General features: G+C 37.6%; 1 protein-coding gene across 3 annotated transcripts in view; it reads right to left on the reverse strand.

Moving 5' to 3' along the window:
* Positions 1-22034, reverse strand: part of CUL3 (cullin 3) — a 98277-nt gene extending 76243 nt beyond the window's left edge. Inside the window, exons 1-2 of one of the 3 annotated variants that reach the window (XM_059928819.1) lie at positions 21522-22033; positions 1632-1829 (exon numbers count right to left, since the gene is read on the reverse strand). In XM_059928819.1, coding sequence (XP_059784802.1) covers positions 1632-1829; positions 21522-21587 — 264 coding nt within the window. In that variant the 5' untranslated portion in view covers positions 21588-22033. Of the gene's footprint in view, positions 1-372; positions 460-1631; positions 1830-21521 lie in introns of those variants that run through there. The other 2 variants (XM_059928820.1, XM_059928821.1) reach the window with 2 other exon arrangements.
* Positions 22035-23342: the final 1308 nt, after the last annotated feature.

Here is a 23342-nt window from a genome sequence, read left to right on the forward strand (position 1 = left end):
GAATAAAAGCAAAAACAAACCTAGGAAGGGACAGCATTGTATCTCTTTGCATCTAATAGATTTTCTTAGAAAGCTGTACATGGCAGGCACTTAACAAAAAACTGCTGAATGCATGAAGAACATAATCACCTTGCTTCATGAGATACTAGCTACCTGCTCATGTAATCCCATTTAAGAGAAAAGAATTACAGAAGGAAGAGTAGAAATAGAAAGTAACTATTTTGTAACCATCGTAGCAATAATGATTCATGCAAGAATCATCAATGGATGCTAAAACCATCACATGAAAGTTTCTTGGGGAACAGGATATTTATACAGTCTCAAAATATATCTGAACAAATTACTTATGAATTACAAAGGGAAAAAAGGTACCTTCACAGTGGAGAAATCTGGCGGACACCAAGTGATCAAAGTTAACATCACCAATAATGGGATAAACTGACATCATGTGCCTCCTGATGTGATGCACTGAGGACACAACATCACTTATGTATTATTCCTGCCAAAAATGCATAACCTGAAACTAGTCATGAGGAAACAATCAGACAAACCAAAAACTGAGGGACAATCTACAAAACAACTGACCTATACTCTTCAAAAATGTCAATGTGCTGAAAGACAAAGAAAGGCTGAGGAATTGAGTGTGTGATCCTGGATTAGATCCTGGATCTGAAAACAAACTGCTATAAATGACATCACCTCCACACAGGACAACTGGTGAATTTGAATGTGGACCATATTAGAAAACAGTTTTATATTAATGTTAAACTGCCTGATTTTGAACATTGTTCTTTGGTTAAGTGAGAGAATTTCCTTGTTCTTAGGAGAAACATTCCAAAGTATTTAAGAGTAAATGAATCTAAAACTTATTCTCTTAACTGTCCAGCAATAATAATAATAATACCAGTAACAGTAATAACAAGTACCAATAGAAAGACTGGCTAAAATGTGGCAAAATGTTGACAACTGGTAAATCATTGTACTATTGATGCAACTTTCCATTTTTTTTCAAAATAAAATTTAAAAAACAAATACCTTAATACCACACAAAAACTTTGAGAAGTTTTTATTTATCTGTGGTATTTTACATCTTATCTGACAATCTTAAAGCAAGACATACTTTCAGTGGAAGAGTCTGCTTTATAAAAACATTTGCTCTAAAAAAACAAATACATCTTTTTGGAACCAAAGAACCATTTTATAATGTTAACAGTCCAACACTAATTTACCTTAAAAAATTTATATAAAGTTAATTTCATTTGGTGAAGACTTAGACAATATTTTTTAAACAATGTAGTCTTATTATTTTCAAATATATAGAGAAAGAAGAGAAAGCTAAAATGGGCTGATTGATTAAGCATTTAAAGAAAGAAATAATGATCTGTAATTAACATATTAATAAACAAGCATATGTAAATTAAAAGTTTGCTTCCGAGATTATATCTATCAAAGATCACAAACTTCACCTTCCCTCAATTATCAAAAATTCTGGTTTAGCTGATAGTAAGTTTTAAGTGAGGTTTTATAATATAGCTACTAATTGATTATTATTTCTATAGGTTTCCTGAAACCTTTAAAAATAATACTTCTAGATTCAATATAGTTAGCAACAGTCCTTTAAAGTTGGATACCTTATTTATGAGATGTTCGGTAACAACTTCTCTTAGTCCAGTGTAGAGCTTTTCTCCATGTTTATGCAAAACCATTGTATATGCATTTCTATAGAGCTCCTCAAAACTAAGACCACTGTTATTCTTACGCTGGATTTCTTGAATTGCATTTTTCAGAAGGTCCCAAATGCTGTTTACATATTTTTCATCCATGGTCATCTGTAATATCCAAAAGAGAGAAAGAGACAAAAAAAAAAAAAAAAAAAAAACAAAAACCAATGGTTGAAAATCTTTCTGTATTTGTCCATATAGTAAATATTTTATTATATGGCTATGATTATAAATCTGCATGACTTACAAGGATGTTAACAATCTATTTTAACAGAAATAAAGGGATACATTTTAAAATAGTTTTTAGAGCTGACAGAAGCAATTTTTAACAAATCCTTTTAACACCTCCCTCCTTTCTTATCTGCAGCACAACCCTCCACTTTAAATAATATCATAATCCCTGATGTTAATACTTGCTTTAGCCAAAAAGTGTAAGACATATTTTCCCTAAGTTTATTTAGTAGAATACAAGCTCAGAGAGACAGAAAGGGTTCCTTGATGAAAAAAAATTGGGGACATGAACACTATTTTCCTCTCCTGAAGATCTGCAGAGCTCCTTAGCAAATTAAAGATGAGGAGAAGATCTGTAATTAAAAAACAAAAAAAAACAATAAAACCACACATTTTCTTTGTTTAACCTAGCATTCTCTCATTTTCCTCCTTTCACACTTTAGATTCCATGGTCCGTCATTTCTAAGCACCTTGTATACACCCATAAATAACTTGCCCCCTTCCCCCCCTCCAAAATACTTGCCATTCTAAACACCAACTGCCCACCTACGCCTCACATGCACCCACACAGCTGAAAGCAACTACAGAATAACATACATACAACCATATTCAATCCATCTGAATTTAAATTCATAACCACTAACCACAAGTCGGCCCTTAGTACGACCCCACAATCCTACTTTTCTAGACGGACTCTACTTTCCTAGATGATTTTACACCATCTCCTCCATCCACTCTAGGATAATGAATTGCTTCCTGTTCCACTGAAAAAAGAGAAACAACCTGAAGAGACACTGCACAAACTCTGGCCCTATCCACTAACCTATCTGACCGTATACCAATATAACCTGCTAGTTCTTGTGCTCGAAGTGCCAAGCTCTTATACTCAAATTATAGCACAGGGACCAGAAACACACACATCATCTAGGGACTTGTTAGAAATGCAGAATTTCAGGCCCCATCCCAGACCTACAGAACCGTATCTGCATTTTAACAAGAACCCCAGGTGATACCTATACAAAATGAAGTTTAACAAGTATTGCTCTAGTTCCATCCCAACTCACCTATTCAAGGACCTCCCTTTAGCAATCTCCCTTCCCAGCATCATCAAAATTTCCCTCCCTGCTAGGTAATTTCCACCTGCATTTAATATCCTCAGTTCCCCATCTTGAAAACAAACAAACGAAATCCTCACAACCCCACGTATTACTCCAGCACCACCTAATTCTTCTCTTTCTCATTTACAACAAAATCACAGGGCTACAGAGAAGACTTCTATATTCACTGTCTCCAAGTCACATTTTTCCCGTTGTATCTTGAATCCACTCCAATAAGGCTTTCATCTCTACCATTTCACAGAAAGTACTCTGGAGAAGGTCACCAGTGACTTCCTCACTGCTAAATCTAACAGTCAAAGTCTCACTTCTCATCTTACTTGACCCTTCTGGCGTAATTCAAAGAGCTGATCACTCCTACTACTTGATACACATTCCTCACTGGCCTTTCAAGCACTACAATCTCTTGTTTTTCTTCCTATTCCACTTGCTCCTATTTGTCAGCCTGCTTACTGCTTCTTACCCATCACCACAGCCTCCAACCTCTTGTCTGAACCTCTTACCTATCCACGCTCGGTTTTTAGGTGAAGTTAACTCATCTGGTCTCATGGCTTTAAGTTAACCTCAAAATTTATATATCCTGTTTGGAGCCCTCACCACCTTAGTACCAGAGTCTTATGTTCAGCTACCTACTCAATACTTCTACTTGAAAATCTACAAGGCATCTCAATCAAGTCTAGAACAGAAAGCCTCATCTTTTCCCCTAAGTTGGCTTCCCCTGCAGTCTTCTCCAACTGAGAGATATCCACTCCATCCTTCCAGTTGCTAAGGCCAAAAAGTTTGTAATCCAGTCCTCTTTAGTCTCTCACTTCACTTCTAAAACAAAAGGCAATTCTGTTGTCTCTACCTTCAAAATGTACCCAGAACCTAATTCCTCATTTCTTCCACTGCTCCTAAACCAACATTATCTCTCAGATTATTACAACAGCCTCCTAACTTGTCTTTGTTTCTGCTCTTGGCCCAATACCATAGAGCAATCAGAGTGACCTTCTGAAAACATAAACCAAATCATGTCACTCAGCTGCTCACAACCCTCGGTGACTTCTCATTTCTCTTGGAGTTAAAGTCAGAGTCCTTACGCTATTCTACAAAGCCTTATTCAACCTGATAATCTCTCTGACTTCATCTATTCTTCCTCCTTGCTCTCTCTGCTCCAGCCCCACCAGCCTCCCTGTTACTCCTTGGAATATGGCAAACAAGTTCACTTCAAGTTGGTATTTGCTACTCTCTCTGTCTGGAATGCTCTTCCCCAAGATACCTAAGTGGCTCATTCACTGATCAACCTCAAAACTCTGCTCAACTGTCACCTTAAAATAAAGCTTTAACTACCTACTCTATTTAAAATAGCAGCCTCCTCCTACTAGTGACCCTCAAATTCCAACCTCACATTATTTCTCTTCCTGGCCTCTCTCCTCCCAGTCAAATGTCAGCTCCATGAAGGCAGGGATTTTCTTCATTGCTGAATAACCTCAGCCACTAAAATAATACCTGGCATATAACAAGCACTTACACCTGCTGATTTTCTACTAATCTCTGACTAAGCAGCCCTCTTCATGCTCATAAAACCTACAAGTTCCACGTTCACAACCAGGGAAACACTGCATCAATTACTCATCAGATTCATGCACACTTCTGACCTGAAATGGATAAAAGATACTGAGCTAAAAAAATCCTCTCCAGCTAGAAACTTTTGGAGGTGATGGATATGTTTATTGCATAGATTGTGATGGCTTCACAAATGAATACTTACCTCCAAACTCATCAAGTTGCATACATTAAATATGTACAGCTTACCTCAATAAAGTGGTTAAAAAAAAAAAAGAATCCTCTCCAAGTCCTGTACAATGAGTATGAATGTGAAAGAGGAAGAAGTAGGTAGGCAAAACAGTTCATTCAGTCAAACAAGCTCAACTCCCAATCAAGAGGATTCTTAAGCAGATGACTCAAACTGAGTCTTATTATTCTAATCTTTTCTGGAGAGCTTAAAAAGGAACTCTTTAGAAAACAAATTCTTTCCTGTTACTCAAATATTCAAATCTAGGTCTATCAGAGACTTCTCTGAAGTGGCCGTAAGAGAATTTACCCTTACATCTAAACTACTACCTATTTTTATCAGATATTCTCATACAGAAGATGCCATCCATATAAAATATAAATAAGATGTTGCTATTTACAACTTTCCACAAATAAAGCCCACAAGACAACGTGATAGTGATGGCCTCAAATACTCCATGTACGTGCAATGTGGTTTTAGTTTGCTGACAGCATATGTAGAGGTTACAATAAAGCAGGCTAAGACACCATCCCTGCGGTTAAATAACGAACATATAAAGCAAAACGTTCAAACCAATTTCAAAGAAAGAGTAAAGTTAATGTGGACTAAAAACTCCAGAGATAACTATATTGCTAATAGTTGAGCAAAACTTCAAATGATCTTTTCAGGCTCTGTAACATAAGATCCCATGAAAGCTAGAAAACGTACAAAAACGTCTCTACTCAGCATGAATTACTAAATTTTCTATTAGAAACTAAAGTAGTTTAAAGATATAAACTAAGAAGCTTCAAATATTGTACAAATACTCTCACATTATAATAAAAGAATCATTTCTCACATATATAAATCAAGGGTTATTTTAAAATCCAAGATGGTATATAGTATTTTCCTCAGTATTTGTGCTTTATAGATAGAAATGAAGACAGAGAGCAAAAATGTTTCTTCTGGTGATTGCTCAGGTATAAAAATGTTCAAAGGAGAACAAAATAGACGGAGAGATTAAATGACTTACCCAAAATCACAGAGCTGGAATTGGAATTCATATTCTCAAATCTAGTACAAACCACTGAACTCACCTCCCATCCCACCGTGTTAATAGGGTAAAGTAATATTACAGTATAATCACTGATTATCTTGGTAAACACAGTACATTAGTAGAGAATATAGATTTTGCTGTCTGACAGGCCTGGATTTGCGTCACGGCTTTGCTAAATTCATAAGCCACGCAACCTTGGGCAAATTACTTAATTCTTCTAAACCTTTATTTCCTCACTTGTAAAAAAGTGAGTTTAATAACAATACCTATCTCAAAAGACTATCATGAGGATTAAATGCAAATGTCAGTAGAATTCAGCCCAGCCTAGGGCACAGTACAGTCAGCCCTCCATATCCATGGAACTCGCAGATACAGGGTTGACCGTACTATGCCATTTTATGTAAGGGACTTGAGCATCCTCAGATTTTGGTATCTGAAGAGGTCCTATAACCAATCCCTCATGGATACCGAGGGACTACTGTATAATCCCTCACATGCTGAATAACAGTGACAGAATCTCTTGAACTCTCATCTAGGGGCATCAAATGTCAGGAAAAAAAAATACAGTTTTTAGGCTCAGCAAATAAACAGCTAAAACAAAAGTACCTTAAGAGGACAACTATGCTAAATGAAAGTCAGTAAAATGTAGCCTTCTTTCACAAACAATATTCCCCTACTTCATATCTCCTATTCTTCCAGTGTCATTTAAATCATTTTAATCCCCAGAGCTCTGTCCTTGGTTTTTCTTTTCACTCTACACTGGCTGCATTTCCATTCATTATCATAGTTACAACTACTATATATACTTCTAGGGTTCTAAAATTACAAGGCTCTAGATTGGCAAGGGATTCTGGAGCCTCCTAAAACTGCATATAAAATTTTGCAAATATAATGTGTGTACGCTTCTTTTCTGGATGGTGAGTCACTAGCTCTTATCAGATTTCCCAAGAAGTTTGGTCCTCATCTCAAAGAAGATAAATTACTGGCTTACATGTTAATTGCTCCCAAATCTATATTGCCAGCCCAGAAGTTCCCCCAAAGCCTTAACTACTGTATTCAACCACCTGCTGGATATGCCCAACCAAACTTTCCAGACACATATCAAACTTATCATGTCCAAAATTTCTGGTAAACTCACTCTCCAAACACACCCAAATCTTCTTTCTGTATTCTCTAATTCAGTAGCAGCAACACAAACCACCTAGTTATACAAGCTAGAAGCGTAAGCCTTAACTTTTCTTCTTTCCTCTCTCTCATCCCTTTCTCATCCAATCATCAAGTGCTACCAACATCAGGCCCAAGAGATTTCTCAAATATCTCCCCATCTTTCATCCTGAATACTGTTGCCCTAAAACTTTCATCTAGATTACTGCAACAGCCTTCCAGCCATCATGAACTCTAATAACCTCTTGGAATCCATCTTCCTCAAAATCATTAAAATAACCACATCAGCATCATGCTCCTGTTCAAAAACCCACCTCTCATTAGCAACAGGGGGTGGGGGGGTGGGGTGTGTGCTTTAAAAGGGAACATGACACTTCATGATCTAGTCCGTCTATGCCTCCTTCTCTGACTTCGTCTTTCACTCACTACTACCTATCTTGCATTCACTTTCTGGCAACATTAAACCAGTGGTTATTCCTGTCCGCTGTCACACCTCCCCTCCACACACCACCCTCTCATGTCTTCTTTATACACCCCTCTTCTGCCTCTTCTTTGATTCTTTACATAGCTTTTGAACACAGCTCAGGTGTCACATCCTCCAAAAATCCTTCCCTGACCTCCTCAAGCAAAACTAACAACTCTTTCTCAGCTCTTTCATAATACTCAGGTTATATCTATCACTACACTACCATACTGCTGTATAATTATCTGTTTGTGAATCTCCTTCCTCCATTAGACTATGAGATAGTTGAGGGATTGTGCATTTTTCTTCAATGTTACTTAGAAGGCCATAAACAAATGCCTGGGGAATGTTGTTTTACCTATGTTATACCAATGCAATTTTGAAAACATGAACATTTGAATTACTAAGCACAATGATACTGAAAAATAATTTAATGTGTTTATATAACGATTAATGTAATTTTAAAATAATAAAAATGTATTTTCCAAACAGAAATAAAGTACAATAATGTACAAGCAAAAGACTCTCAAATTTCATATATCAAGTAGTATTTTCACATTCACCTAACTAAATGCTTCAAAAGACTGCTTAATCATTAATTTTATTAATAAATGTTAACTAGGAGGAAAATAGTGGATAAAAAAAGCCTATTCAGGAGGAGATCTACAAGTTACAGTCTTTCCCTAAATCAAATAAGTCCAAAAACAATACACCCAAGGAAACAGGCTTCAAGTACATATTGCTACATACCCGCTTTGGTCCTGGCATCAAATGAACATGTCAACAACCGTGGCAAAATAATTACATTACTGATGAATTGACGGGTGAATTTCTCACCCATCCTTGACAGAGAATACAACATTAACTGTCAATGAAAGTTAAAAGGACTAGATGATAAACTCTAAAGTCATCAATGTTAACCATTAAAAACATCAGTCTAGACTTCACTCAGAGTCATTTAAAAGCCCTAACACTTTAAAGTAATATTCCAAAGTATTTAAGCAGGATTTTAATCCCATTGATGAAACTGACTTACTCAGGTTGCAATAACTACAAATACACTCAGGAAGGGATCTGGTAACAATGCTTCAGCAAAGCAATAAAATGATAAAAAGCACACATACATATATTCACAAACATTTAATGTTTGCTTATTTTAGATCTATACTGCATCTTTCCCCAACAAGCTCAAGTTACAAAGTGTTCAGCAAAGTAAATTCATTTAGCAAGAAAAGAAACAAAAGCTCTTTTTCAAAGGAAAGATATAATTGAGTATTCTTAAATGTCCATGGTTTAGTGAGACCTCTTAGAAACCAAATCAAGACTTTATTTTTTAAAAGTGACTTTTGCCCACTTCCCTGTCCCCAATCCAGGATTATAATCCCCTAATTAGTAAGTATCAATAACAAAAATAACACTAATAATCTTTTCTTTCACAAACATCTCTGGGTTTTCATCTACATTACTTTAAAAGATATAAAAACATAAACCTTCAAAATGCTGCATTTAAAAGGATGTCAGTCTATTATACACTTACACATCTTGAAGGTTCTGTAATTACTGAGAGCTGCAGAACTACAGCATGAGCCAATTAAAACTAAAAGGCAGAGAACTGTACTCTTCACATCCACTACATACAAAGGACAAAAAGTCTTTAGTCCCCTGCGAATAATTTTCTACAAGAAATTTAGAACAGGGTGTGTGGGGGAAAAGGGAGAGAATTTGAAATTCCAGGCAATTCAGAATGACACAGCTAGAAAAAAATAAACAAGGAAAAATGCTTGATCTTAATTTTCAGCTTCAGCCTCAAAAAAGTTGCTTTGGTACAAATATCTGAGGAATGGCAATATTCTAGATAAATACAACTAAGCCATAAATTTTGTAAGGAAGTTCCCACCCACATTATAAGCACCTTAGACTAATATCAAGTCTCTGTTCCCTTATTTTACTGTATCCTCTTTAATACATGTTATGATTCTTAGATGATTTGAATGCAGTCCCATTAGAGTTAGTAATGATGATGAATCTATTTGATGACCAATGGCTGCTACACAATGACTTATGATGTCTCCAATAATCCCATTTATTCATCAGTTAATCTTTAAACATCCTCAACCATCAAAAGATAGCCAAAGATCCAAGCTTTGAGGAAACAGCCCAGTGGGACACATTCAGATTTTGGGCAAGTTATTTAACTTTCCAACCTTCACTTTCCTCATCTGCTTGTAACAAGAAAAATGGGAGAAGATGGTGTATTGTGTGGCAATTAAGAAAGTTTGTGAAAGCATCCGACACACATCACTTGCTCAATAAATTTCTTTTTTCTTTACTACAAGGAAGAAACATACAGCCTTCTGTGCTGGAATTGTGCTGCCAAAAGTAATGACTGATAATGACAATTATCAATTAGAAAAGCACAGTAGCCCAGGAAAATGCTATGAAATCACAAATTAAGGCTGAGCTACACTCAACTGGCCTCTAATATCACTAAATTACAGAACAGTAACATTTACAATGAGAAAGTTAAATCAATAGACGGTTCAATTATTATAATCTGCGTTTCAGTTCTCAACATGAGCAGGCTGTTCAAAAATCAATTTAAAAATTTGGAACAATTTCTTTCAAAGACAAACTAAGTTCAAGCTTTCACATTAGCCTGTTGAAGTCCAGTTAAGTCACAACTGACTTAAGATTACTAACAATATTCTTTCAACTGTATCTCTGTGAATGATCTTTGCATATGTGAAAAAATGTATATGTAACATTTCACAGTCTGATGATGACCACAACAAATAACATGCGATCGTAAGTATTCTCTCTGAGTCAAGAAGTTTGTCACTGTTCTATTGGTGCTATTTTCCCTGACATAAAGAGATGTTATTTGGCACCCTGAAACACGTTTTATCCAGAGAATACAATATTCATCTTGACTAGAACTCTTCAAACATAGAGACTCTCCCTATTAAGAAGATTAGTTATTACGTCTGTAAGATCAACACTTTAAAATTATAAAAACATTTGCTGTATTTCTCAATATACTATTAAATCCCAATAATAGTAAGGGCTCATGTGTATAAACTAGCTCTTCAACATTCATCTGGAAAACAAAAATAATAGAAAAGCAAGAATCATATATTTTTGGATGGAATCTCATAGTAGTAGTAATGCTACAGACAAAAAATACTTCATATCTAAGTGCATGTTTGAGTTCCATATTTCTATCCAACAATCTAAAACTATGAATTTTAATAAAAAATGACAATACTTTCTTCTCTTTAGCTTACATCGCTATGTTTTTTTTTTTTTGAAATGGATAAACCCAGTTTTTCTAAAACTATGATAAAGTGTAAAGATGTATAAAACTGTCGGACAATAACAAAGTAGTTTATACCAGAATCAGCTACACACACTCCAAAGAGAAAAAAACATGCAAAACAATACAAATTGCCACAGTTAGCTCTGTCTTTGAATGAACCTAACCATAAACTAAATGTGATATGACAGCAAAAGGCCTATAACATAAAATTATTACAAAAATCTGATATCAAATCTCAAAATTTCTCTAAAACTACCAACTTACACAAAAAGAAGTATGTAAGAACATAGCTAACTTTTCCACTGCTTCATATTAGCATTTAATCATTACCACTGAAATATACCATTCTTATTCTAAAGAAAATTCTAAGGCTGAAAAGATAGGTGACATTTGCAACATCACAAAATGTTTTAGAGCAAAGGAGAACACACCAGCATTCGCCTTCTAGACTGAAATTTTAAGAGTGGAAATGAGCCTAAGAAAACCCCAAATTAAAATCTCTTCATTTTACAAATGAAGAAACTGAAGCTAAGTAGCTTATCCAAGATCACTCAGCTAGTTAGAGCAATGAAGGAATCCACGTGTCCTGAGCTAAGGACCCTTCCGTTACACCATGTCAACTCAAATCACCTGAGTGTCTGATGCTACAAAATCAATTTATAATTAACAGGCTAATATTAACACTGAATTATTAAGGCTGTATGCTTATTTCAGTTTGGTCTAGAGAAAAGAGATTTTAACCAGAAATCAGGCTTCTAGTCATGGTTCTTCCATAAATTCAAGCTGTAAGTATCCTTTGGGTAAAATCACCCTCTCCAGTTCTCCACTTCCCCATATATTAAATAAGATTAGAACATATTCTCTCTAAAGTCCTTTCTGGCTTTTAAAAATTAAAATATGAAAACAAATAGGAGCAAATAAATTACTTGTTTTTTTGGCTAATGATAACATTCATCAAAATAATATAGTTCTTTCATGTCTCATTTGCTTATTTTAAACTACCTGATCCTTGTACTTCAAAATTCATTTCATTGTTTAACCTACTACTTCTTAATACATTCTGAAAGACATAAAATCACTTTTTTCTAAACATATATTTAACAAGATAAATTTCTAATTGAAAAAAGTTAAAAAATGTGTACTATCAGTCTTTAAGTTAAAAAGGAAAGTGTTAACTTAGAAATACGTCAACTAATATACCTTTCCTATTGGTTATGATTTTGACTGCTTTATTCAAATCAATACACACTATGACCCCCTTAAGCAATTTATATATTCAAATTTTACTGAGCAACATAGGCATCCATTGATTCAAAGTTTTTACAACTTGTATTCTCTTATGAGAGGTGCATATACTTTGAATCTAGTAAGGTTTAAAGCTTGCAAAAGCTCCTTCCAAGATCTGGAAACTAATTATGAATCCTTTTTATAAAGAGAGTACTGCAGTGTATAAGCTTCAGGGGCCCTGGATCTGCCCCTGGGTGATCATTTAAACGGCAAGCTTAGAATTAACTTTCCAATATATTCCTATTATGAAAGTAAATATTTCAGAATCTAGCAAATTCTTAACGGAATATAATTAAGGCAGTGTGGTGTAATGGAAAGAACATGAATTTTTGAGACAGATACACCTGGGATCTGAATTCCAGCTCTGCCCTTCCATAGGTATATATGTAATACACATATTTTACTATGTCTCTCTGAGCCCCAGGATAGATTTAAAACAGAAGTAACATCTAAAGATTGTTCTGAGAATTTGAGATAATTATAGTTCAAAGAGCCTAACACAAGGTAGACCGAACAAGTTGTAGTTACTCATCTTATAAAGCAACTTCTCATACTATTAATAAATTGAAAAGGAAAGGAGAAAAAGAATTTTTCATGATTACTTTCAAGAGGACAGGGCAAATAGAAAAGGCTAAGTGCTGCTCAGTTAAGAGCTGCTTTAGATAAGGATGACTTGCCATCAGTACGCTAAAGCATTCCTCTTAGCAATGACGGCTTGCTTTTATAGAAAACCGTCTCTAAGGAATCTTGTATTTTCTTAAAGTAGGTAAAAGATATCCCTTTGAAGTCTTTATTCATTTGCTTAGCAGTAACCTTTCTCATTTAAAGAGCAAATTCAGGTCCATTCCTTTCTCAATGATCACTAGATAAATGGAAGTCAAATTAAGAAATTTTACTTAATTATATTTTCAACTTTAAAACTGACTTAAAAAAATAAACAGCAAAAGCTCTTTTAGTAGCAAAAGCTCTGGATTAGTGGTTACAACAACTACAGGATCAGTTCTCAATTTCCCAGTTGGTTAATGTTACCAACTTGGGAAAGTAGGACTTTCCTCAACTTTAAAAAGGCTGGATTAATGACAGTGATTTTAAAGCAATAGTTAGAGAACTCTTTAAAAAGAAATCTTCTACACATAGAACAATGTACAAACTGCTCTAAATGATTAGAGAGGAAAACTTCTGAAGATATCTACTCCACTCCTCCTAGGCCTCCTGGGTCCTGGAGACCCTATAAGAGTTTGAAAATAAATGTCCTACATGAAACATACTACTTTTACTTGAAAATACTAACTTTATGATTAGAAAATAATTTTAACTGTCTCAATGATGCCACTGTTTATTATCAAGCACTTTCTGACATTATTTCTTTTAACCCTCACAATCAACCTGTGAGAAAGATTGCCATAGTTCCCATCTTAAAGATGAGAAAACAAACTAGAGTCTTGTCAGTTTATTCGTTCAACATTATTGGCTACTACTGTGCAGCACTAACAAAGATCAATACAAAAAGACCTGCTGCCTCCTCTAAAGAAAATCATGCTCCAATAAAGGAGATACTGACTATTTGAAGAATTTTGGCTATGAAGGGAGATGGTATGGTAGTTACCATGGTAGGGAAGACAGAAAAAGGAACATCTTCCTTCTCTGAGACCCAAGGGAAGGAGTTGAGAATGAGTAAAGATACAGGTTAATGAATATAACTGAAAGAGAATCAAGCTGAAGGAACTTACACAAGATAACTTCAGTAGTTAAGTTTCCTGAAAAAGAGAGATAAGAGAATTCTCAATAAAGAGCTTAAGGACAGTGATTAAAGTCTGAAATAGCTCATGCAGGAAAGGGGAGAGGGAGTTTACCAGGGACACAAAAGTATCGCCCAGAGGCACTGAGAGTCCAGCTAGCTTAGAGACCACAGTCTTGGAATTTTCTCCAGGAGTGCACAATAGTCTAAAAAATATGAGCAGTGAAGGCAGATGAATGGAATGGTTCAAGATGCTTTTTGCTGATATTTCTGGCCTTGCTCTGGGGAGGCAGTAGGAAAGAAGGGGCAACTAGCAACAGGCGCCACAGCCTGGGAGAATGAAAGGGGTCTTCTTGAAATCCAAGAGCACATTTAATGTGAGAAGGAAACAAGCAACAAGTAGGATAGAATAATTAAATAACAACAGCTTGTATTTATTTTTAATGCTTACTATGTGCCAGACACTAAGAGCTTTATATGCATTAACTCTATCCTTACAACCATCTTATGAGGTAGGTACTATCGTTTTCTCCCTTTTACAAAAGAGAAAACAAAACAGGCAGAAGTTAAGTGACTTGCTCAAGTCCTACATCTAATAAATGAAGGAGCTAGGATACAATGTAATATTGAAGTTTACAATTTCTAAAGTAGCGGGATGACAAGCTCCAAGACACAGTGAAGATCGCTGTGATACAGAAGAGGCCAGATCTGTTTGATCATCACTGTATATTTAGTGCCAGACCTCTAGTAGGAACACACAATAAATATACTTTAGAATGAATAAATGAATGACTCTGTCCACATGCATTGGATAAAGTTACAATTTAAGCTAGAGAGAATGTATGTGAATAAGGTATTGAAGTCTTCAGTGACTGAGGGAGCATGTGTACGAAGTTAGGAGATGGTCACAAGAAGCACTCAAAAGAATAGTTCACAAGGGCCCAAGACACAAGAGGATCATAGATGTGGCAATAAATGGCATCTGGGCCCAGTGATTCAAGGATTATAAGGAAAAAAGACACCTCGATTCAGGAATATAAGCCTGTATCCTCAGGGCAAAGGTAAATTCCAGATGAAAAGAATTCACAGAACAGGCTGATGATACAGGGCAGTCAACCTGCAATGGATGTAGGGGATCACCATGTATAGTCAACAGGCTGGGAGGAAGGTGTCATGGTGGAAGGAATAAAATGTAGAGTACAGCTAGTAAACAGAAAAGACTAGGCCAGAGATTAAGTCTTCTGACACGCCAATCCAAGGTTACTGCCAGTATATACTACCTTTACTTTCAAGTCATTACAGTTTTAGGAGATTAGGCTGACTAACCTTTAAGGGAAGTGCCACATGATCTTTAATGACCTACAAATTAAGACTTCACTTACAGCTGAAAAGATTTCAAACATTCTGGAATACTACCTGCATCGACTTACCTAAGTAATGAATTTCTATGGTTTGTCTTAAAGGACTAGTTTCTCATTTAATCGATCATTCACTAACCACCCACACTGTGTCTAACACTATGCTAAGGACTTGCAGGTTCAAAAGGGTGTCTGGTATAAGCTTTGGGCCGGGACCACAGCCCAGTTCATGAGTGAAACAAAAAAGAGGGTGGAAGGAAATAAAAACAAAATGTATTTTTAGATAAACAATGTACATATTAGAATGTACACACCAAATGAGTGTTTACTCCTTCAATAAAGTTACCCCAGAAAGATTACATACTTGCTCCAATGATTATGTGATAATCACTATTGGATCTTCTCTTGTGAATCTACCCCTCACCCAAGAGCCGGTGGCATTCTTTCGAAGCACCCCAGTGGTACCAAACCTATATCCTTTGACACTGAGTTCTTAATATGGTTCACAGATTGATTCTGTAAGCTTTTCAAAATGGAAGTTCTAAAAATGTAAGCACCAAAAAATGGCGGCATCACTAAAATAACTGTACACTAAATAAAATTACTTGCAAAAATAACATTCAATTTTAATATATAAATTGTGGCATAATCATGGCTAAATGTTGGTATAACAATAGTTAATTGCGTGCTAGGTCCTGTTCTAACAGCCCTGTAAGATAGGTCTTATAAATATTCTAATTTTACAGAGGAGAAAACTGAGGCTAGAAGTGTTAAGTAACTTGTTAAAGATAACACAACTAGAAAGAGGTGGAGCCGACACTCAAACTCTGACAGTCCAGAGCCCACCCTCTTAACTATTATGCTCTCAGTCTCTTTACTTTTTAGTCATACCTCTAAAACATATGTTGAATACTCTATGTAAAACTAAATGAAAATTCCCTACAGACTATCCGTAGTTTTAATCTTACAAGTAGGCAAAGAAATGCAAAATAAAGCATTAAAGTACTATTTTTTTCACCTATAAAATTAAAGATAAGTTAGCTAAGACATGGTAGATGTTACTGGTATGTTACTGATACAAGTAACAAGTAACAAGATGTTACTGATACAAGCTTGAGAGATGTAATTAATTCTTAAAGCATTCACTTTAGAGCCAGACTGCCTAGGTTAGAAAGAACCCTAGTTCTGCCACTTACAAGCAAAGTGATCTTAAGCAAACTACTTAACCTCTCAAGGCCTCTTCGGTAAAAAAGATGATAATAATAGTATTCTATAGAGTTGTGCAAATGAAATTAGTTTACACATGCAAAGTGTATGGCATATGATAAGCATTCAGTGAGTGGCACTATTATTACTCCTACCTTTCTGGAGGTCCATTTGGTAATATGTATCAATTATGTCGAGCCCAGTAATTCCATATCATGGATGGGCTCAAATACTTATGTGAATAAATAGTCACAGTTGCATTCTTTATAATAGAGAAAATACGAATTCACTGGAATCAATCAAAATACCTGTCAGTAGGGAAATGGATAAGCCAAGGTACTGGAGAGTATTACCCAGTCATTCAAAATCATGTTTTCAATATATTTAACATGGAAATAAATGTACAGTAAGATACTATATTTTTTAAAACACAGCATATGAAAAGGTCATACCTCATTTTTACTGTGTGCTTACACATTTATGAAAGATTAAAAGGAAACACATCAAAATGTTAATATGGCTTATTTCCAAGTGGTAGGGTTACAGGTGATATTTATTTCCTTACTTATAAGTTTAGATATTTATTAAGTTTTCTATCATGAACAGGCATCACTTTTCTAATTAGAAAAGCTACTAAAATGAATTCATAGCTTTGAGAGACTACTGAATAGTTTTCACAATAGAAAGACACTAACTGTACTTCATGTTTTATCTCAGTGATTTCTTACTAGTAGCACTTTTACTTTTTTACTGACTTCACAATGGACAAACAAGAACTATTTTCAAAGTTCCATTATTTAAAACTACAAATTGTCCAATAACTTTCATAAAAATCTAACAAAACTGTTAACACCCAGATACTCTTGAATAAAGATAACAGCAAAAAATTCTAAGGTCTCCCAATTTATAACACAAAGGGAAGACATACTACTTTTTCTAGTCTTAATTATATATTCTTGTTGAAATAGAGAAATGCTATTATTACTTAGCTACATTTAATGAATGAATGATGTACAAATGACACTTTATTTTGTTTGAAAGAACTGACTTTGTGACTAGTGTATTATTTAAAAGGCCAAATTCTCACATTATATTCTATACTACTAAAATTGTTGCAAATTCAGTAACTTTAGTACTAATAATTTGGCAGTAATAATTTTCTTGGCTCCTTTGAACTTTCTAGGGAGATAATGCAAAATAGACACTTTTATAGATAACTACTTTATCTTTTTATTTTTAAACTTCTAAAGCCTGAGAGGTACTAACAGCTACAACACAGCTGACTGTCCTAAAACCATTAAATAGAACAAAATCAGTCTAAGTGAAAGCAACACTTCAATGAATGTTATATCTTACTCCATAACATCTCTGTAACAAAATACTAGAGAATGAAAAACAAACTTAGAGTTAATTCCCCACCCTGTGATTTCCAAAACTATTATTCAGCCTTTCTCTATGCACAGTCCAGCTAGTTCTAGGCAACAACTACTTTCCCTAAGTGAGAAACTTATTTTAAAGATCAAAGCTGTTCCCCCATATCCAGCAAATATCACTATAGCCAGGAAAAAAAAAAAACATTAACTGTCCCCATTTGTCGTTAAATTCTTGTGCTCTTAAGTATTTATCACAAACGATCTCAAAATTCATCTCTTTCTAATCTCAGTCATTTTGCGGGTTCCATCTAACAATAACTTCTACATCAGTAACTGTTCACACCACACAGGTGGTGCTCTGTGAAGCTCATCTAGAACAATGGAGTGGACATCACAACCAGAGATTCATTATCATGATTTAGCATGCTTCTATGAACCAATAACTGAAACCATTTCCAGATCACACTCTAAGGACAATCACTTTCATAACACGTCTCCTAAACTCTGAAGGCTCAGTCAAGAAGGCAAATGAGAGGAGAGACCAGTATTTCCATTCAACCATATCCCCTCCAAACCAATCAAGCTTTTCAAGCCCATGTGGACAAACAGTGGACAGTACAGATGGTGAGTAATGGCTTTTCAAAGATAAGGACAAAAGGTTCACCTGACAGCAACTAATCCTACATAGTGGAATAAAAGCTCAGGAGTGAGACACATGGCAACAGCAAGGAAAGAGGACCAGGAACTTCTGGGGGCAGCATTCTTTGGTCCAAATCCATATCGTTTCCAGAAGCTTCCCAACTACAGACTTCTTCCTTAAAAAAGTTTTGTGGCCCTTGCTGTTACTTTGGGTACCAAAAAACCCCAAAAGATGTGAAATGGTATGTATTTTGTCCACTGCAGGAAAGTTTACAAACTGGAATAAATATTTCCTCCATCACCAATCTGTGAGTACAGAAAGCTCTTCATTGTTTCCCACCTTAAAAAGAACCAATTTCTCAGAAACTGATTTTACTGATGGGACTACAGCTGGAGTAGGTTTACACATTTACAAAATATCCTGTACCTTCACTTACTATTTTGCAATGAAAACAAAACAATCCCGAAACATATTTTTATACTTTTTACACATCAATTTTATAAAACACACTCTGAAAAGAGCACTTGAGGCTTTCGGTTACACTGCAATTTCCCTTAGAGTAACTGTCTATCTCAAATGGTAATGTAAAATACAATAGTTTTAAGTATGCACACATGAGTACACATAAACACAATATTTTCTTTATGGAATAATATGCATTTACTACTTCTGACTAGCAATCCATGCAGACTATAGTTCTGTAAAAGACTGCTAACCTGGAAGGAAAAAAAAAATTCTGAAGGTCTAGAAGCACTGTTACCAAATTAATCAGTGAAATACCACACCACTGAGGTATGTATCCATCCTTAACGAAGGTTCAAAGAACTATGACTTTAAAATTTATACATTAAAAAATATAATGGTTCTTTTCAGTAGGAACTACTTATGAGCGATGTTAACACTCATGAAATAAAAAAAAATCTTAATGCTTTTAAAAACTAGCAGATATTAAGTACTGAATACCAAACACTAGCCACTTACAAACTTCATTTAAGGATTTTAGAAAAACTTAAGAGGGCAATAAGTTATAGACAGAAAGGGTCTAAAGTAGCTCATGACCATAATGCTGCTTAAAAAAGAATCAGTTTCAGTAGTATGTGGTAACCTGTCACATACTATGATACTCTTCAGCTAAAGGAATAATGAAATTCTCTCCCACCACTTCCTCCCAACAATACAAGATCCAGAAAGGAGGGATACTGGTCTTTCAAGCTATACCGATATATCCCAAGACCCTAGGACAGTGCCTGGCACACAGTCCTCAGTAATATTTGTTGAATGAATGAAGGAATGGAAGAACAGGTAGGAACAGGCAAAACCAAGAGATCAACGAGTTGACTACCATAAAGGTACAACTGGTTAATCAGAATATCCACAGAAGTAAGCTGATGTCAGATGTGAATTACTCCACATTTTAGTAATAATCTGAATTAGAAAAACTCAGACTTCAAGAATAGCTAGTTTTTCTTAAAAAATTCTTGTATTAAACTATTTAAAATTCTGAGTAATTCTAGATTCTGCTAAAAATATTCAGAACTGGTTTAGCAGGAGAACTAACATTACTCACAAATTCATAAACCCAGTTCACTGTTTCATTGTAAGTAAAAACGTGCACATGAAGCTCATTAGTTCTCTTCTGTCAACATTTCTCACTTTCTTTGTACTTTCTCACGATTACTTAGGGAAAAAAACTTCAAAAATATAAAATCCCTTTAATGAGCATCAAAACATTTAATTCTCCTGAGTACATCCTACCTTTATTTACATAAAGCCTTTAGAGTCTTCACATTGATATTAATATTTATGTTATTACAACTTCAGAGTTCTGCATAAAGTGTATTTCCTTCTTCTAAATTTTAAGAATTCAGAGAGGTCCTCAAGTTCTCTGGGTCGCTTTCTTACTCAACTAGGACAATTATATTAATAAGTCTTCCCTCTAAAGTGCAAACTACACTTTAGAAAAAGCATGCTTCATGAAGTGAACACAAACCCTCTTTTCCCTCCTCGCATCATATACTGTGTTTGTGATTCTAAGAAAGGAAACCCAAGATCTTTCTCTAGTTTTACTGTTTTAAAATCTTCTGTTCCACTGCTAGTTTGTCTACCTTGACATATACCTGTTACTGTAGCAACGTGAGCAAGTATGTCCAGTTCCTCTGTTCCAACAGTACACTTTGTTTGCCATTGGCTATCTGAATCAGATATGACATCCAAAGTTATACCCTATATACTAAACACTGCAAGGCTATGACTCAACGTAATGCTAAAAAAGAAAGTTTCTACACAGACTACGTTTGCTGTCCCTAAGAGTAAAGCAACTCAGGGTGGTGACTACTCATTCTTTTGGGATTCCATGGCTCAGAAATGGAGAACCAATCGTCCAATTTGTTTTCTCTTATTTCCCCTTGATTGGCAAGGCAATTCCTGCACAAGAGAGTTTGTAAAGTGCTTTGGAAGCTTGTGGATAAAAGACGCTGTAAACACACAGGACGTTGTTGGTATATTACTACGGAGCATTACGTGGAACCACTGTCACTGCGTGGGGGGCAGGTGGATGGCACAGCCCTTCCTGAGGAGGGGAAGAGAGGGAGAGGACAGTCCCCTTCATCGTTGGGCTGGCCATCTTTTAGGCTGGGTCATTTTTTTCAACCGCAGCGAAACCCCCACGTGAAAAGTTACACACACGCCCCATACAAGGAGGACTTCGACAGTCCCCATCCCTGCAGGGCTGGGAGTCCCGGGAACCGAGCGGGAGCGGAGTACTAGGGGTTGGGCCTACACCCCAGGAGCGTGGGGAGGTTCTGGGACCAGCGAAGGGGCCCCGGCCGCAGCCGACGCCCGCAGGGCGACCGGAGGCGCAGCTCCGGGGCGGGGGAGCGGCGCCAGACTCGGGCGACGGGCGCGGAAAACGGCCCGGGAGGGCGGCCGCGCCGGGGCCCCGCGCCGCCCCGTTGCCGGGAAGGCTCGCGCCCCGCGGCCGGCGGCGTGGGGGAGGGGAGGCCGGGCCTGCGGCCTGTTGGGGGAGTTCAGCCCGGGCCTCGCGTGCGGCTCTCGGCCGGGCCCCCAACCCGGGGTTCCAGGCGCCGAGAAAAGACTCACCGGAAAGGCCCGGATCCGCATCTTGGTGTCCTTCCGGCTGCCCGTGCCTTTGCTCAGATTCGACATGGTGCTCGTCCCCTCCCCGGCGGCTGCTTCGGGTCGCACTCCGAGGCGCCGGTGTCACATTTAAGGCGGGCGGGCGGGCAGGCGAGGGGCGACGCTGGGGGCGGCGGCGCGGCCCCCGGGCTGGGCTGGGGAGCTGGCCGGCCCCTGGGCGGCCGCGGCGGTGGCGGCGGCGGCTCGGGTTCCGGCGGCTCGGGCTTGGCTGGGGGGCTGCGCTGGCGCGGCGGCTCCACGGGATGCCCCTCACGCCCGGCTCAGCTCCCTTTATCGCGCTCCTCCGCGATGGCGGCGGCGGCGGCGACGGACAAACATCTCACTGCGCAGGCCGAACGTCCTCCTCCTCCTCCTTCTCCTCCTCCGCCTCAGCGAGACGAGATCCGGCCCAGAGGGTGGAGGGGGGAGGAGGGAGGGAAGAGAGCCGGAGAGTGGAGAGATTGGGAGGAGGGGGGTGGGAGGACGAGAAGGGGAAGCGAGCGGCCGCTGCGGGGGACGCTCAGATCTCGCGAGAAGAGGGCGAGTGCTCTGTCCCGGGTGGGGCGGGGCGAAGCCTGGGAGCGGGAGGGGACAACGGGAGGGGAGGACGGGAACCGGTAGTTGGGGAGGTGGGAGGGGCCAGAGGGGCGGGGAGGTAGGAAAGGGGCGGGACTGAGGCGGGAGGTGTAAGCTGACTTTTTGAAAGGGGATCGTTGGAGACCGGATCTTGGGCGAGGTGGCTGCTGATTGGTGGAGCGCGGCGCGGGGGGGCGGGGTCCTGTTCACGTGGACGGAGTGGGCGGGGGAAGTTCGGAGAGCCGGAGCGGTAGTACTGTGGTAGGCTGGGTCCGGCTCTGCTGCGCTGGCCTGGCCGGGGTGGGCTGAGCTAGGGCGGAAGGCTAGTAGTCTCGGGGTGGAGCGTGGGGTGCTAGGTGGATAACCACGTCCTAGAACTGGTTCCTGTGTTTTTCTAGGGCATGTGGACTAGGGATGGGTACTTGACCAGATGCCAGAAAGTTGAAAGAAGAGTTTGTGTAGGAGTTACCTGCAGTGTCCGAAATTCGGTTCCTGTATGCCTAACAAAGTATTCAGATCGGATGTGCACACCCCAGCTGTCAGGATTGAGGGGTGGAAATCCACAAAATTTCCTTAAACTGCATAAGCTCTAGATTCACTGATATTTTCTGAGGGACCCAGAACTTATTAGTGTTAAGATCTCTTTTTCGTTGCCATTGAGATAACTCCCTTAACGCAGTGCAGTATTTTGGTAAATGGTGTTAAGTAGAAGATAGGATGATTAGAAACCTATCCTTAACCTGCCAAATCATTTTTACCATTACAAGAGTATGATAGACTTTGAAAGCCAAAATTTTTGTCTTTGATTCCAGTTTGCGGATAACTTGGGAAAAAAAATTTTTGGCATTGTGGTCAAAGAGTCTAGTTTTGCTTTTCATTTATTATGGATTATAGTTACTAATTTACCTCTTTGCCCAAATGATGTTATATTTGGATTTCTGACTCTGCAGAGGAATATGTGAGTTCCCACTAAAGTTTGTGATCTCATTTTAAATAAGACCCTACTGTTGGGATGGGCATCTACATTTGGAAGCTAGGGTAGTAATACTTTTTAAATTTATTTTTTAAAGCCTTTTAAAAAATATCTGGAGTGTAATACTTTTGTAGCATTTGGAAACTGGGTTTTTTATACTTTTTTTTTTAAATAAGTGGACTGAAATATACCTTTTGATTTGTTCGCTATAAGGTTGAATTTTCCCTAAATTAACT

The sequence above is a fragment of the Balaenoptera ricei genome, chromosome 7 (genome assembly GCF_028023285.1).
Source record: "Balaenoptera ricei isolate mBalRic1 chromosome 7, mBalRic1.hap2, whole genome shotgun sequence".
Taxonomy (NCBI): domain Eukaryota; kingdom Metazoa; phylum Chordata; class Mammalia; order Artiodactyla; family Balaenopteridae; genus Balaenoptera; species Balaenoptera ricei.